This window comes from Carassius gibelio, chromosome B9, assembly GCF_023724105.1.
Source record: "Carassius gibelio isolate Cgi1373 ecotype wild population from Czech Republic chromosome B9, carGib1.2-hapl.c, whole genome shotgun sequence".
In the NCBI taxonomy this organism is placed as follows: Eukaryota; Metazoa; Chordata; class Actinopteri; order Cypriniformes; family Cyprinidae; genus Carassius; species Carassius gibelio.
Genome location: NC_068404.1, coordinates 27486156 through 27500346, shown reverse-complemented (window position 1 = coordinate 27500346; position 14191 = coordinate 27486156). Strand labels below are relative to the sequence as shown.

Below are 14191 nucleotides of genomic sequence, written 5' to 3'. Positions count from 1 at the left end.
TATTTTTTTTTTTTTTTTTTTTTTTTTTTTTTTTACTCGAGTTGAAATGTTTTGTCTTGACAGGTTGACATTTGCTCAAATATATTTATCATTTTTCCAGTTTTACAATTGCATACAATTTTATATATAGTTTATCATCATGCATGCTGCTAAAATATATGAAACATAAACCTTATGACATTGTTCTGAATGAGCCAAATAAAACTTGCAAGTGAGAGAAAAACACATGCATGTGTTTGCAAACGTGTTTGAGAGCAAGAGAACGATTAGGGGCACATTGTCAGATTTTATCAAGTAATTGCAGTAGTAGGCTACTCAGATGTGGCAAGGCAAAGTACACATAAAAAGCATGCTCTTTTTTTTATATCATGCACTTACACACTTCACACGCACACAAACCATTAACAAATCCTTCACTTTCTCCCCCGGAACACACACACACAGAGAGAGAGGCGTCAGGGATTGTGTCTATGGCTTGTTAGAAATGAGGAGATAAAACTTAGCATAGTGCTCCCAATTAGTGCAGCAGTGACCACGCGCTGTCTCGGACTCACGCGCCGGAGACTGAGCGCGAGGAGGGTGAGAGAGAGCGATAGTGGAAGAAAAGAGGGTCGTGGGGAGAGAGAGACAGAGATGAAAACGGCTTAAGCATTCATTCTGAGTAGAGAGACAGGTCCTATTAACATTTAACAGCATTTGTGCAACTTGGTGCGGAGGTTATGATGCAAATGAAGGAGAATTAAAAGTGGCCAGGGGTTTGGCATTGATGGATTGCAGTCTGGCAGCTCTCACACTTCCCAGTGTCCATCAGAGGCGATTACTATGTAATTAAAGCTTATTTCTGGACTCTCCGGCGCATAATTACTTTGTGAATGTAACCATCATCTAAAAGCTAGAGAAAACGCTTTGGCGTTTAGCTGGCCAGTCATTTCCGCCGGCTTGTGTCAGATATAGCCATCAGACGGTGCAAAAGAACTGTCACTTTTAATAAGAGGCAAAAAAAATTAAATGAAACAGTATGCTTATTACAGAAAAATTAGGCTTTCAAGGGTCCTTTCTGCGATTTGCATAATTTATTCTTTTTCTCCCCCCTCCTCGCCCGGAGCTTTAGGCAGTTTCCCTCACATTTAAATCGATTGCACATTTAAGGCTACTTAAAGAAAATTATCACTTTGCATATTTTAATTGTTATGAAGGAAGTGATTTGAGAGAGGTCCGCGCCTCATCCTCTTGAGCTGCGCGTGTGTGCGAGAGAGAGAGAGAGAGAGAGAGAGACGCGCGGTGCGGCGCGAGCGTTGTGGCGTCAGATAACCCCAGAGTTCACAGACTTCCCACTCCACTTTCATCAGAATGCTAATGAGGAAGCTAACGCTAGGACAAGTGGATCTTTGATATTTACAAAATAGGCCCTAATAACTGGAGTGTAATTTCTTTCACACAACTTTAGTTTCCCACTCTTTCCTTATCACCGCTTGTATTCTATTTCATTTTTTTTTTTTTTTTTTTTTTTGGTCAGGAACAAAGCAAGTAGCTCACAGATTTCCACTTCACTTTCATCAGAATGCTAATGAGGACGCTAGCGCTATTGGTGTTTTGATATTTACAACATTTAGGTCCTAATAACCATAGACTAATTTGTTTTACGCAACTTCATTTTCTTGTTTTTAATCACCTTTTTAAAAATGTATTATTAGCGTGTTGGTTTTGTTCAGAAATACATATGGACTTTCTATTTTCTTCAGAATGCCAATGAAGACACCGATGCTAATGAAATTAGGTCCTAATATGTTTTACACAACTTTATTTGTCCCATGATCATTAATTTTTTTATGTGTGTTTGTTCAGTTGGTTTATCCAGTAATGAACATCTACAGACTTTCTACTTCATTTTCACAAGAATGTTAATGAGGATGCTAAAACTATAACAAGTGTATCTTTGATATTTACAAAATATGTCCTAACATGAAGTCTAATTCATTTTATATAGGCTAGTAATTTTATTTATTTTTAATCCAAGTTTTATTCAGGCTTTTCTCTTCACTTTCATCAGAATACTAATGAGGACACTAAATCCTAATGGAGCTTTGATAGTTACAACATAATTACTAAAGTCTGATTTGTTCTACACAACTTTATTTTTCCTATAGCCTACCTCTTATTTCTTATCAGTTGGCTTTGTTCAGTAATATCTACAAACTTTGCAATGCACTTTCATCAGAATGCTAATGGATCTTTGATATTTACAAAATATGCCCTAATAATCAGAGTGTAGTTTCTTTCGCACAAAATTAGGGTTTGGCATTGATCATTCTAATCAGGAAGATGATATTGATATTCGCAAGACAGGCCCTATAACGGTTATTTTATTAAACTTTTTCTCAGCTAATGCTTGGGCAAGTGGGCAAATCTTTACAAACTAGACCATAAAAACTGAGAATCAAAGGAACGAGAGTATCTCATTCATCATATTAAAACTGATGAAAGCAAACCAAGGCCTGAAGTTTGATTTTACAGCCTGTCTGTCTGAAAGGAAATGTTCTCTTTTCAACATCAAACTACAAAGAAGAGATCAGTTTGATTGCCACTATACAGAAGTGAATAAAACACCAATGCGAAATACGGCAGCAACATGCATTTGTACAGCTAACCGTAATGGTCTAATTGGGAAATGCCAACCTCCACAGCTCTACCATTGAAGAAGGAGTTAGGATCGATTTTGATCACATGTGGCTTGATAAGCAATCACATCGCAGCCTTGACGTCGTTGAATTTCTGTAGGAGTTGCACTCCAGTTAATCGTTGTTTCTGATAGCTATTCATAGAAATGAATGATAAGTGCCATGAAATCAAATGCTACCTGTAGCAAAATTGTCTGTTACCATTTATAAAACCGCATTTGTTCGTAAACTCTAAAATAGAAGCATTCAAAACTAATGTTTAATGACACATTGACAAACGTTGAAGAGTGTCCATTCATTAAATGCCGTTTTCCCATTAAAGCAGTTTATTCATCAAAGTGAAGCTTGTCTTCTATTGACATCCATTCAAAAAATGGCCTCTGGTCTCCTTCCATGTACCGGAGTGTTATACTTTTGTTTGCTCACCCTGAAGACTAGTCTGTATGTACAGCGATCCACTGTAATTACCAGTGATTTACAACATTTAATTCCAGTGACTTAACTGTAGTGGGCTTCAAAGTCGCAAAAAAAAAAAAAAAAAAATACACAGAACTACATACAGTTGGTTTAACTCTTGGACGGTGATTAAATGACTCGAGAAAGAGAAAAGAAATCAGTCGTTACCTTGTGTGTGTGTCTGTGTATGTATGAGGCCATATGTTCTGCTGTGTAGATTACACATTTTTAGCAAATGTAGTAGGTATTGCATGCATAGAGAATTTGCATATTATGCACAATACTGTACATATACATGGCTGCAATAATAGTCATATGACAATATGCATTTTTATTTATTTATTTATTATTATTTTAAATAGCATTCATTTTAAAAGACAAAAAGTAATGGATAAATCCTGAAGTGTTGTACTTACCAAGAAATTCAGTTGTGCATCTTTAAAAAGGAGGATTTTGTCCTTCATTTTGTATTTGATTGTAGGTCATTACCTTGAAATATGTGCGTGTGTGTGTGTGTGTTATAATTCAAAACAAGATGCTATATCATTGTTTTTTTTTAATTCACTGGTAAGTTTTGAGATTTTGGATAATTTGGCTTTTTATAAAATGCTGTTTCAGACCGTTGTATCTGAAATACAGTTTTAAGTGTTTATTTTATTGCATTTTATCTATTTGCCTGTAGATTCCCATATTCTATAGCACTTACTGTATATACACCACATTTTACAGTTTAATTCCTAGCTGTATTCTGAAAGGGTTTATTTATGCATAATTTCACATTTAAAAATTGTATTCCTAAAATCATGGTGCAAATTACTTCTTTTTTCACCTGACATTTGACAGTATTTTCTGATTTGTGGAGTGAATAATAGAATAGAACAATCCAAAACCCCCTCTGTAAAAATAAATAAGTAAATAAAATAAATTCAAAATGATAACAAAAAGCAGCAAGAATTCTGAAGTAAGCATTAAAGTTCTGCTCTGGAAAATGATGCTCAGTACGGCATAATTGATTTCAGAAACCTAGTAAAAAATGTTTTACCTGTTAACCTACGGTGTCTTGACATACATGTATGAATTCATTTCTATTGGATATGCGTTGATTGGCCCAATCCTATTAATAAATAAATTATAAAGCACCAAATGTTACTGATACAAAGTAATATAAATGTGTGCTGTGGCATTAAGGACAAACTTAAGGAAATAAAAAGTGACCAGAGACTTTTGATGGTGCTAAAGCCTCCTGATTAGAAGCCAACATCAGTCGATGCATGACTCAGCAACACTAGCCGGTATTGGCTGCCACGCTGTGACCTATATCGAAGGAAAGGAGACTTGCAGACACCATACTCTCAACAGCAGAGTTGCAGAATTAATTGCATTTTAATGAACACTGAGGCAGCCTTCCAGCCCAGGTATTTGAGATCAAAAGGAAATGTACAGTCAAAACGAGAAAGAAATTACAACGTGTGTTCCATTAGTGTCAGATTCTGAAGGCGTTTGCATGAATTTATCTTCCCACGAAGAGGCCATGAACACAAACTATGACGTTCACCTTCTTTCTGTAGCTAAGACGTAAATTACAAATATGATCACCTCATAAAAAATACTTCTCATCGTCCCCTTGTCGCAAGCGCGCTCCCTGTGTTTCTGCGGAGGACCCTGTTGAATTGCATCCATTAGGAGAGAGTATTTTAACATGCACAGCCGTGGAAATGACACACAGCTCTTTACAAATGAAACAGCCATGGGCACCAAATGCACCAACTTCCCAATGTTAATTGTACTGCAGCTTCCCACGCATAGACCATCCAACTACATAATTATGCCATCAAAAAAAAAGGGGGGGGGGGGGGTTCCAGGGAATTAATGGAATGTCTTATTCGAAAGGAAGAATAATGAAATATCACAAACAATGGAAACTGTATTTAAGAAATGCAGCAAATGGTTTTGGTAACAGATGCTAATGGTCAGCTTTCAAAAGCGTAATACCGGTTATTATTAGGACGACTCATTTTAAGTGCTGCTTAAACTCCAGGTATTGTGCTTTAAAAGCTTTAGTTTTTGTTTAATGCAAAAGTGTGCAGGCTTTTAAATGGGTTGCATTGTAAAAAGTTGATTAAAGAACAACTTCAGGCCTTTTCTAAAATCTCATTGCTGAGTCTAATTTATGATGATAAAACAATTAGCAACATTGTGTAGTTAAATGTAGTGATGATTTTCAAGCTTCAGGACATTAGACTAGTTTAACAACTATAATTTCAGAAGTAAAAACTATCATCAAACTTTTACAATAAATCGATTCAAAATCTTTTTTCCCCCCAAACTGTTGTTATCCAAAATATATAATGTGTACACCAATTCAGATTACATATATAAATATCTATATTTATTTATAGTATTGAATGTTGCAAAAAGGAAGAAAAAAAGATGTAAAAAAAAACAATCATCAGTAATTTAAGCTGTATTTGCAGCTGATTGAGAGAGTGAAATAATACAATTTCCTACCATTTGAGGAGGTTAATAGTTTTGTTCAGATGCCGGCTTCTGAGAAGTCCATTAGCATTTATAAATTTACACATTCGCACATGATAATGAGTGTGCATTTCCAAACAAAATTAAACACGATCATAAATCTAAAAAAAAAAAGATGTCTATGCCGGTGCCCAGTTATGAGTAACTATTAACTTTTTTTTTTTTTTTTACTACAGTGGAAGTTCACCAAAAACTAAAAACACAAATAATAATTCTTTATATTTGATATATTGTGCATTGTATAGGTCTCTCTCAAAAACATCTGTCCATTTACCATTTAATTTAAATGCAGAAAAACAAAAGCACTGAGAGATTCATAGAGAAATTTTAACTGAAATTGTGATGCATCTGCAACAGAAAGGAAAAATAAAACACGACGTTTCAAAAGCATTTGAATGATCTTTTATTGTCCTTTGTCCCTATGCACACATGAAAATACATTTACGTTGAATGTAATTATGGCAATATTGTACATACACACACATATTAACATGTATGTGGTGCGTTTCAAAATGTTACACTAATAACAAATGTACATTAAGTACACAAATGTGCAAGTGTATCCAATGTACAAATATGGTATATGAAATGTACCTACATTCCATATAGAATTTTCATATAGAAAAATGCACACTTACACACTTCATAATAATAAGTTCACACACATCCACATGCACACTACAGTTCACAAACGGGGAAAGCGATTTACTTCAATTGGAAAATGAAAGGAAAAATTTGCATGTAGAGACCTCGGAGAAGACCTATACAGTCCACAATATCCCAGATCACAGCGGCATAACGAATCGTCGAGTTTGTGTGGTCAGTGTGTCTACTCCACTGCTCAGTGTACAGACAGACAGTCTTTCTGAGGTAGACTGCTCAAGTTAAACAACAAGCCTTTTTCATTTTTTTTGTTCGTATAAAATGTTTTTTATACGTTTTTCTTATTTTTTATTTTTATTTTCTTTTATACAAATGTGTGACATTCAAAAAAACAGAACATAGGTACTACATGTCAATATGTAGCAATGAGGTAGAAATGGTCATAAAGAATAATGGTTGAAAAACAAACACTGGTGACACTTGAAAGAAACAACCATCCACAACAGCGCTGAAGCAAATTAACACACAAACCAGAAAAGAACAGAACGAAATCAAGTGTATGTATAGCTACACAGAAGATGTGCTTTATAACATTGTACTTTTTGGATGTTCCCACATTTCCTTTTTCTTTGCAATCAATTAAAGGAATGTTCCGGTTCAATGCAAGCTAAGCTCTATTGACGGCATAATATTGATTACCACTGAAAATAATTTGGACTAATCCCTCAGTTTAAAAAAAACAAACTAATCAAAATTCATAGTTACAGTAACACTTCCAATGGAAGTAAACAGGTCAAGAATGCTGGAGGGTTTAAACGCATTTTTGTTAAAGCACTTACATGAATTATGCAGCACAAAGCTGTACATTTGTTTAAATTGACCTTTCTGAAGTGGGAATACTTTTCTAGTGGATGAACGCCTGACTATCACGATAATTCTTGTTAGTTGTTGGCTTTACTGTACACTGTCATGACACTAAAGTTAAAAACCTGGATACAGCTTTAACAAAGATAGCAAATTATATTAAATCAAACTAGTCTATAATATTGGCTTTCATTTGCTAACAAAAATAAGACCTCGGTTTGCATTAAAACGAGTGCGGAGTCCAAAAATATTTTCTGTCCTAATTGATATTATGCTACTACTGCTGTCAAGAACATTCATTTAACCAATTACAAAGTTCTTTCAAGAATAAAATTTTAGTTATTCGTTCAAGGGCATTTAGGCTTCAAATCTTCAGAGATATGGATCAGTTTGTGATCGTTCGTGATAGTTTTGTTGGCTTTGGTTTTGAAGGAGGACAATTAAGTGTGATAGGCTTTAAAGGGGTCATATGATGTGATTTCAAGTTTTCCTGTCTCTTTGGAGTGTTACAAGCTGTTTGCGAATAGATAAGATCTCTAAAGTTGCAAAGACTAAAGTCTCAAACCCAAAGAGATATTCTTCATTAAAGTTAAGACTCACATCATTTAAACACTTTACATCATGATGTGGGAATATTTGCATAATGCCACCCAAATGTTCCTGATCCTGGGAGAAAAGACTACAATATCGACTGTTGTTTGTCGTTTCTCGGATCACAAATGCAGACATGGATTTGTTTACGTGGCATAATGCAACTTAACACGTAAAAACACAGTATAAGTCATTATAATCCGTAATAATGTCCCCACTAGATATAACAAGTGCCTTGTTTATAATGGGTTTTATTGGTTTTGTCTCGTCAAAGGCATCACAGTATGGTAAGGGACATAACATTTCCGCCACACACTTGAGGCATTCAGCCAATCACAACGCACTGTATAGCTGGCCAATCAGAGCACACCTCACTTTTCAGAGCGATGAGCTTTGTAAAAAATCTATGCGTTTCAGAGGCGAAACAATAATGAACAGTATTTGGAAAACAAGGTTTTTTTTTTTTTTACCTTAACCTGCATAACCACTTTTAATTACATCAAATACACAAAATAACGTTGTTTTTTTTAGCAACATCATATGACCCCGTTAACACAAAACATTAAAAGTGCATTTGACAAATTGCACAATAATAACTTTTCTTCAAAACAACACAAAACAAAAACAAGAAAGCAGAATGAAAATTCCACTTAAGGATAAAAAAAAAAAGGTTTCCACTTTAGACGAAAAAAAAAAGGCTATAAATCGTAGTCCTTTGGGTGTACATATCACTTTACGAACGTTGTGAAGAAAGTGGTGTCTCACAGCTACTGAAAAGACTATCTGGATGTCTGTCAAAAAAGCAGATATTTCTTCAAGGATATGTCATATATATACACACACATGTATTGGAGTTCTAGTGCCTCCAACTGCTAAATAAGCACCTTCAAATGGTGTCAAATTACACTGCAGTGGACAAAAAAAAGCCAAACAAAAAACATTTGAACATGATATAAAGGCAGAAGAAAAGAGATAGACTGATTGAGGGAACACATCGCTTCAACTCTCTAGTGCTAGACAAAAAAAGCTGACACAAACGATCAGAGAAAGTAAACATATCGAGAAAAAAAATAATAAAATACATTCAAACACAAGTTTCCTCTTACAGTTACCAACATCCTGTGCTACCTTGGGCTAGAAACATACTGTATGCAAGTACACAAATGCCAAAGCTTAGTTAAAGCATTGCAGGGGCCTGTTGCACAAACTCGCAATATTATGTTTCTGTTGCCATACTCAAGGTGCGATAGAGTTTCCTTCAAATGTCTGCACCAGGAAACTGGGTGTACAACCATAAAAATATAAAGAGTTTGACTAACTAGCTCAACAAGATTCTATAAATAAACTGTTGATCCACCATTACAGTAGCTGTATTAATGCTGCATCCCAATTCGCCCGCCTTATACTAAGCCCTAAAAGTATAATAATAATAATAATAATTCCTTACATTTATATAGCACTTTTCTAGGCACTCAAAGCGCTTTACATAGACAGGGGTTATCTCCTCATCCACCACCAGTGTGCAGCATCCACCTGGATGATGCGACGGCAGCCATATTGCGCCAGAATGCCCACCACACACCAGCTTACCGGTGGAGAGGAGACAGAGTGATGAAGCCAATCAGCAGATATGGGGATTGTTAGGAGGCCATGGTGGTCAGAGGCCAATGGGCGAATTTAGCCAAGATGCCGAGGTCACACCTCAACTCTTTTCACAAGACATCCTGAAATTTGTACTGACCACAGAGAGTCAGGGCCTCGGATTAACACCTCATCAGTGGGGAAGTCGTGGCCTAATGGTTAGAGAGTCAAACTCGCAATCAAATGTTTGTGAGTTTGAGTCTCGGGCCGGCAGGAATTGTAGGTGGGGTGAGTGCATGTACATTAATGTGCATGTATAGAAATTAAGTAGATTGATCTTGATCTGCCAGTCTGTTTGCATAATGAAGGGTTTAAAAGTGACTGACCAAATGCATATTTTCAAAAGCTTACAATCTTATATTATAATGTGGATAATATTCCATATATATTATCAGATTAGATACTGATTAATAATCACAAACTTTCCCTACTTAATCATCGGTCTCACATGTCCACCATGTTTGTCGTTTTTAAACACTTTTTGTGTTTTGTAAATCTAATTGATGGGCTGGGTTGGGGGTAATATTAGCCGTTAAAGTCTCCATGGAACGACACCAGTACCTTAGGAAGACTCATTTCAACATATGCCTACAACCATTTGGGATACAGCAATTATAATTTTGAACAATATTTAGGACAAACAGTATGCAAATTGGGATGCAGCATAAATGTAGAAAAAGTTTATAGTGATACTTTAGTGTCACTAGCATTTCTTTATGAATTGCAGTCTGACGCATTTTGGAAAGCAACAACGCTATCAATCTTTTATACTTCATTGCTATAAGCACTTGCATACTTGCGTAGAGTATATTTCTGGCTTTAGGCAACGTGGCCCCAGTAAGTGGCACCACAGAGACCCTATCAATAATATGTGTGTGTTTACACAAAGGGGTGTTTAGAGTCATCTGGGCACTCCAAAGAAGAAGAATTGCACAGGCAGTGAGACACAAATGTTTGTTTCTTTTGTTTCTTTTTTTTTTTTGGAAAAAAGGCAGCTTGTTCTTTATGGAGGCTTCGGAGCAGAGCAAACCTAAAGAGGTTAAAGACACCAAGCTCTCATCTTTCTGTTCTAGTTGCAGAGAAAATAGTGCTAAACTGAGGTAGAACAGAACGCAGGGTACACATGATCCTTCAGATATCTTTACACCAATCACCACACAGCAGCAGAAAAGAGTCCGAAACAAAAACAAAATATACGTAATCGTTATGAAGAATGTGAAAATATTTCCACTTCAAGAATCTGGTAGCCTCTTTGTAAAGTTTTGGTTGACCCCAACTCTATTTTGAACAAAGGAGACGGACACGCAAATGTTGACGTCTACTGCATACTCTTGAATGGATGTGGTTTTGGACGAACCTTATCTACACAACAGATAGTGCCCATCTCTGAGCGTTCGTTGTAGTGTCTGAACTATGCTATGCAGGGAGGAAACGGTGCTGTAGTCAATACTGGCACACAATTCTGCTTTCAAAACTTAAAGCAATGTCCACAATGGAATTCAAATGCAATTTATAAAGAACAATAAGTGTATAATGGAAGAAAAAGAAACTCCCAAAAATTTTTTTCCAAACATTACGTTACATTCATAGTCATATCCTTCTAATTTTTTTTAATTGGTTGAGGTAAACCTAGAATTTTTGAAGAAGCAAATTAGAAACCAAACCCAATGTAGTCAGCAGTATGTAGTGCTATCGCATAACTTTTTTTGAGGTACTGTACAAATCACAATCACTTTCCTGAGTTTTTGGAGAAAATCAAACACAAACGAATTTCATAACTTAGGATCCAGATTCAAAGTACATCATGGACCTTCTCCTGCCATTCCTGGGGTCTACAGGTTAGACTTGATTGAGGAATACTGTTGTTCTTTTGAGAGAAATGTCAAAAACAAAGAAAGGAACGAAAAGCAGAACATGTCTGATTTAGTTTCATGTTAAAGCTTTCTATATTAGCACATGCCACCAATGTAGATGGTGAGGCAAACAAATCCAAATCCAAATCAATGAAGCACCACTTCAGGCACTTCATAGCAACAAAATGTCAAAAACAGCAGAATGATATTTATACACAAAGAAGTTTGTCCTCACTTACAGAGTTCCTCTGTAAGCGGAGCTCTGCATCTGCAGTACTGAGCCCAGAAAACAGTATTTCTCTGTCTGGATTATGTGCAAAGGGCCAGGCCTTGACTTGAGTACAGCCATGCATCATTCAACTGTATCTGACCGTCCTTCAGGTTCTTCTTTAGGGGTCATCTACATTTGTAATAACCACACTGTTTAACTGCATGTGTCACCCAAAGAATTCTGAATTGTATACCCTCTTAGAGTACAGGAGGTCACCCCTCAGATTTCATTACGCCTTCGCTCTTTACTGACTACAACCAAACATCTTATTCCATTCAGTGTATGTATCGAGTTCTTTCTGTGATATGCTGGGTTGGATTTTGCAAAACACATTCTCAAAGTCTTGGTATGACACCGGTCTCATCTGACCTGGGATCATTCCAGAAAGGTCTGCACCAGACATGCCATGGAGAGGACCAACCATGGCCTCCTGGCAAAGTCGGACCACATCCAACCCAGAGAAGCCGTCTGTCCGCTGAACAAGCAGTGCAACCTCTTTGTCGCTGAGGCAGTAGTTGTGCTGTGAGAGCAGCTGGCTGATTATCTGGTGTCGTGCGGTGGCATCCGGTAAGGGGACGAGCAACCGCTTAACAAAGTACCTTCGTAGAGACTCATCAATCTCTTCAGGTTTGCTGGTGGAACATACTACTAGAACATGTTCCTCTGGAGAACTCAGAACTCCATCAAGCTGGAGGAGGAGTTCACTCTTGATTCGGTTCACAGGACTTTCTTCGCTCAACTGGGCAGACAAAAGCAGATCTACATCGCTGATGAAAACCACTGAAGGCTGCCGGCAGCGAGCAACAAGGAACGAGGCCTGGATGATTTTCTCACCCTCTCCAAGCCATTTTGTGACCAGTGCTGAGCCACTAAGGAGGAGGAAAGCTGCGCCAAGCTGACTGGCCATACACCGGCCAAGCAGAGTCCGGCCCGTGCCCTGAGGTCCAAAGAGAAGGATGCTGCGAGGTAATGTGGCCATACCGCTGTACATGTCTGGCCTTAGAATAGGCCACAGGACCTCATCTTTAATTGTGGCTTTTGCCATCTCCAGACCAGCAATGTCACTCCAGTCCACAGGGGGTGTCTGCTGCAGAATCTCAGTGGTGACCATCTCTACCAAATTAGCATCACTGTTTTTTAATTGCTCCTCAGCAGGATGGCTGGATGAAGTGGCCGTGCCAATGGAATGGGGGTGATGCTGTCTGTTGTCATCACCATGGTCACTCAAAACAGGGGAACCAAACTTTCCAAATGACTCGCCTGGCCGCAGGGATCCCAAGGAACCTTTGGAGGATCCGTAAGAAGGAGGGGTTAATGCCCTGCCAGACTGGCTGCCAAATTTCCGCTGCTGATCTGGTGGCATTGACTGCTTTGTGGGCTTAAATGCCAAAGATGAAGTGTCAGCATTCCTGTCAAATCCATTCCCTCTGGTTGAGTCAACAAGACTGTTGTCTGGCATTCTGTACATGGGGCTTTGAGCAGAACGCTGCTGGCTGTAGTTAAAATTTCCATAACTGGAGTCCATATCTCCCTGGCCTGTCATGTAAAACGCTTTTCTTTTCAGTGTGTTGGCCGAGCTGCCGTTCAAAGGTGTTGGTGCAATTGGCGCATGGCTGTGGGACTGGTAGGAGTAACCGGGAAGGGTGGAAGGGGGTAAGGGAGTGGGGGCAGCAATGCCTGAGGGCAAGTAAGCTGAGGGAGGGGGTGCTCCACCTGGGCTGTAGCCTGGGGCAACAGCAGTCTGTGGGGGATAACCTGCTGGAGGGTAATTGTAACTGGAGAGATTGGGGGAACTTGCATTGTAGCTGGGCACTAGGGTTGGAGGTGGAGGCTGAAGGAGCCCAGCGCTGTGCAAAGGTGAGGGATGTGGGGACGGGAGAGCTGGTGTGCTTTGGCCGCCACTGTAAGTGCAATGCAAGTACGAGCCATTATAACTGCTAGCAAATTCCTGAGAGGGGATCCCCGAGTGCAGAGCAGTAGACGCATGATTCCCGCAGTTACTGCTGGAGTAGCTGGGCTCGCTCAAGCTACCTGCCACCCCTGTGGAGCTGCCGACACTTGCCGTCACATCTGGAGGAGGAAGCGCGGCCGTCATGCCAGTCTTACTTGCAGAAACCACATCTGCAGCACAGCTCATTGGGTAGATCCCCTCCTGCCATACTTCACTCTCCGACTTGCGTCCGTTCAAGAGTCCTGGGGCGCTCTCGGAGTACGAGCACAGGAGCGCCCGCTCACTGGGACCCTCCAGGATACCGGAATACTTCTCTGCATACTTCTTCAGAAGGTTGGAGGCTGTCAGTGCTGATATATCGTCATTGGCCCAGGCATACTGGTAGGTCCTCTGCAGGTGTCCGCGGTATGCCTCTGCTTTATGTGCGGGGGAACGTGTGGTGGATGAAATGTCAAAATGTTGCTCAGCCCACTGCGCATGCTCTGGGGTCCACTGCATCTTTAAGCCTAAAAAAAATCAACAAACAAAAACAAGCAGGTGTGAGAAACTCGTACTCATAAATAGAAGCTGCTAGATCTGCCTCGCTGATTTATGTGAAATTACTCAAATTTAGCTGATAACTGTAACGGAAATGGTCGTGCAGCTTAGTGTTGATGTGTAGTACAGTTTTTAGTGAATTTTGAGCCATATATATATTTACATAATGTTTAAAGACATTTTCATGCATATATTGTTTTCAAAAAAATTT

General features: G+C 38.6%; 1 protein-coding gene across 1 annotated transcript in view; it reads right to left on the bottom strand.

The window, feature by feature from the left end:
• Positions 1-6059: 6059 nt before the first annotated feature.
• The window catches only part of LOC127965154 (fidgetin), a 67582-nt gene continuing 59450 nt past the window's right edge, over positions 6060-14191 (bottom strand). Inside the window, exon 2 of the mRNA XM_052565759.1 lies at positions 6060-13949. Within this exon, the coding sequence (XP_052421719.1) occupies positions 11737-13941 (2205 nt within the window). The 5' untranslated portion in view covers positions 13942-13949 and the 3' untranslated portion in view covers positions 6060-11736. The remainder of the gene's footprint in view (positions 13950-14191) is intronic.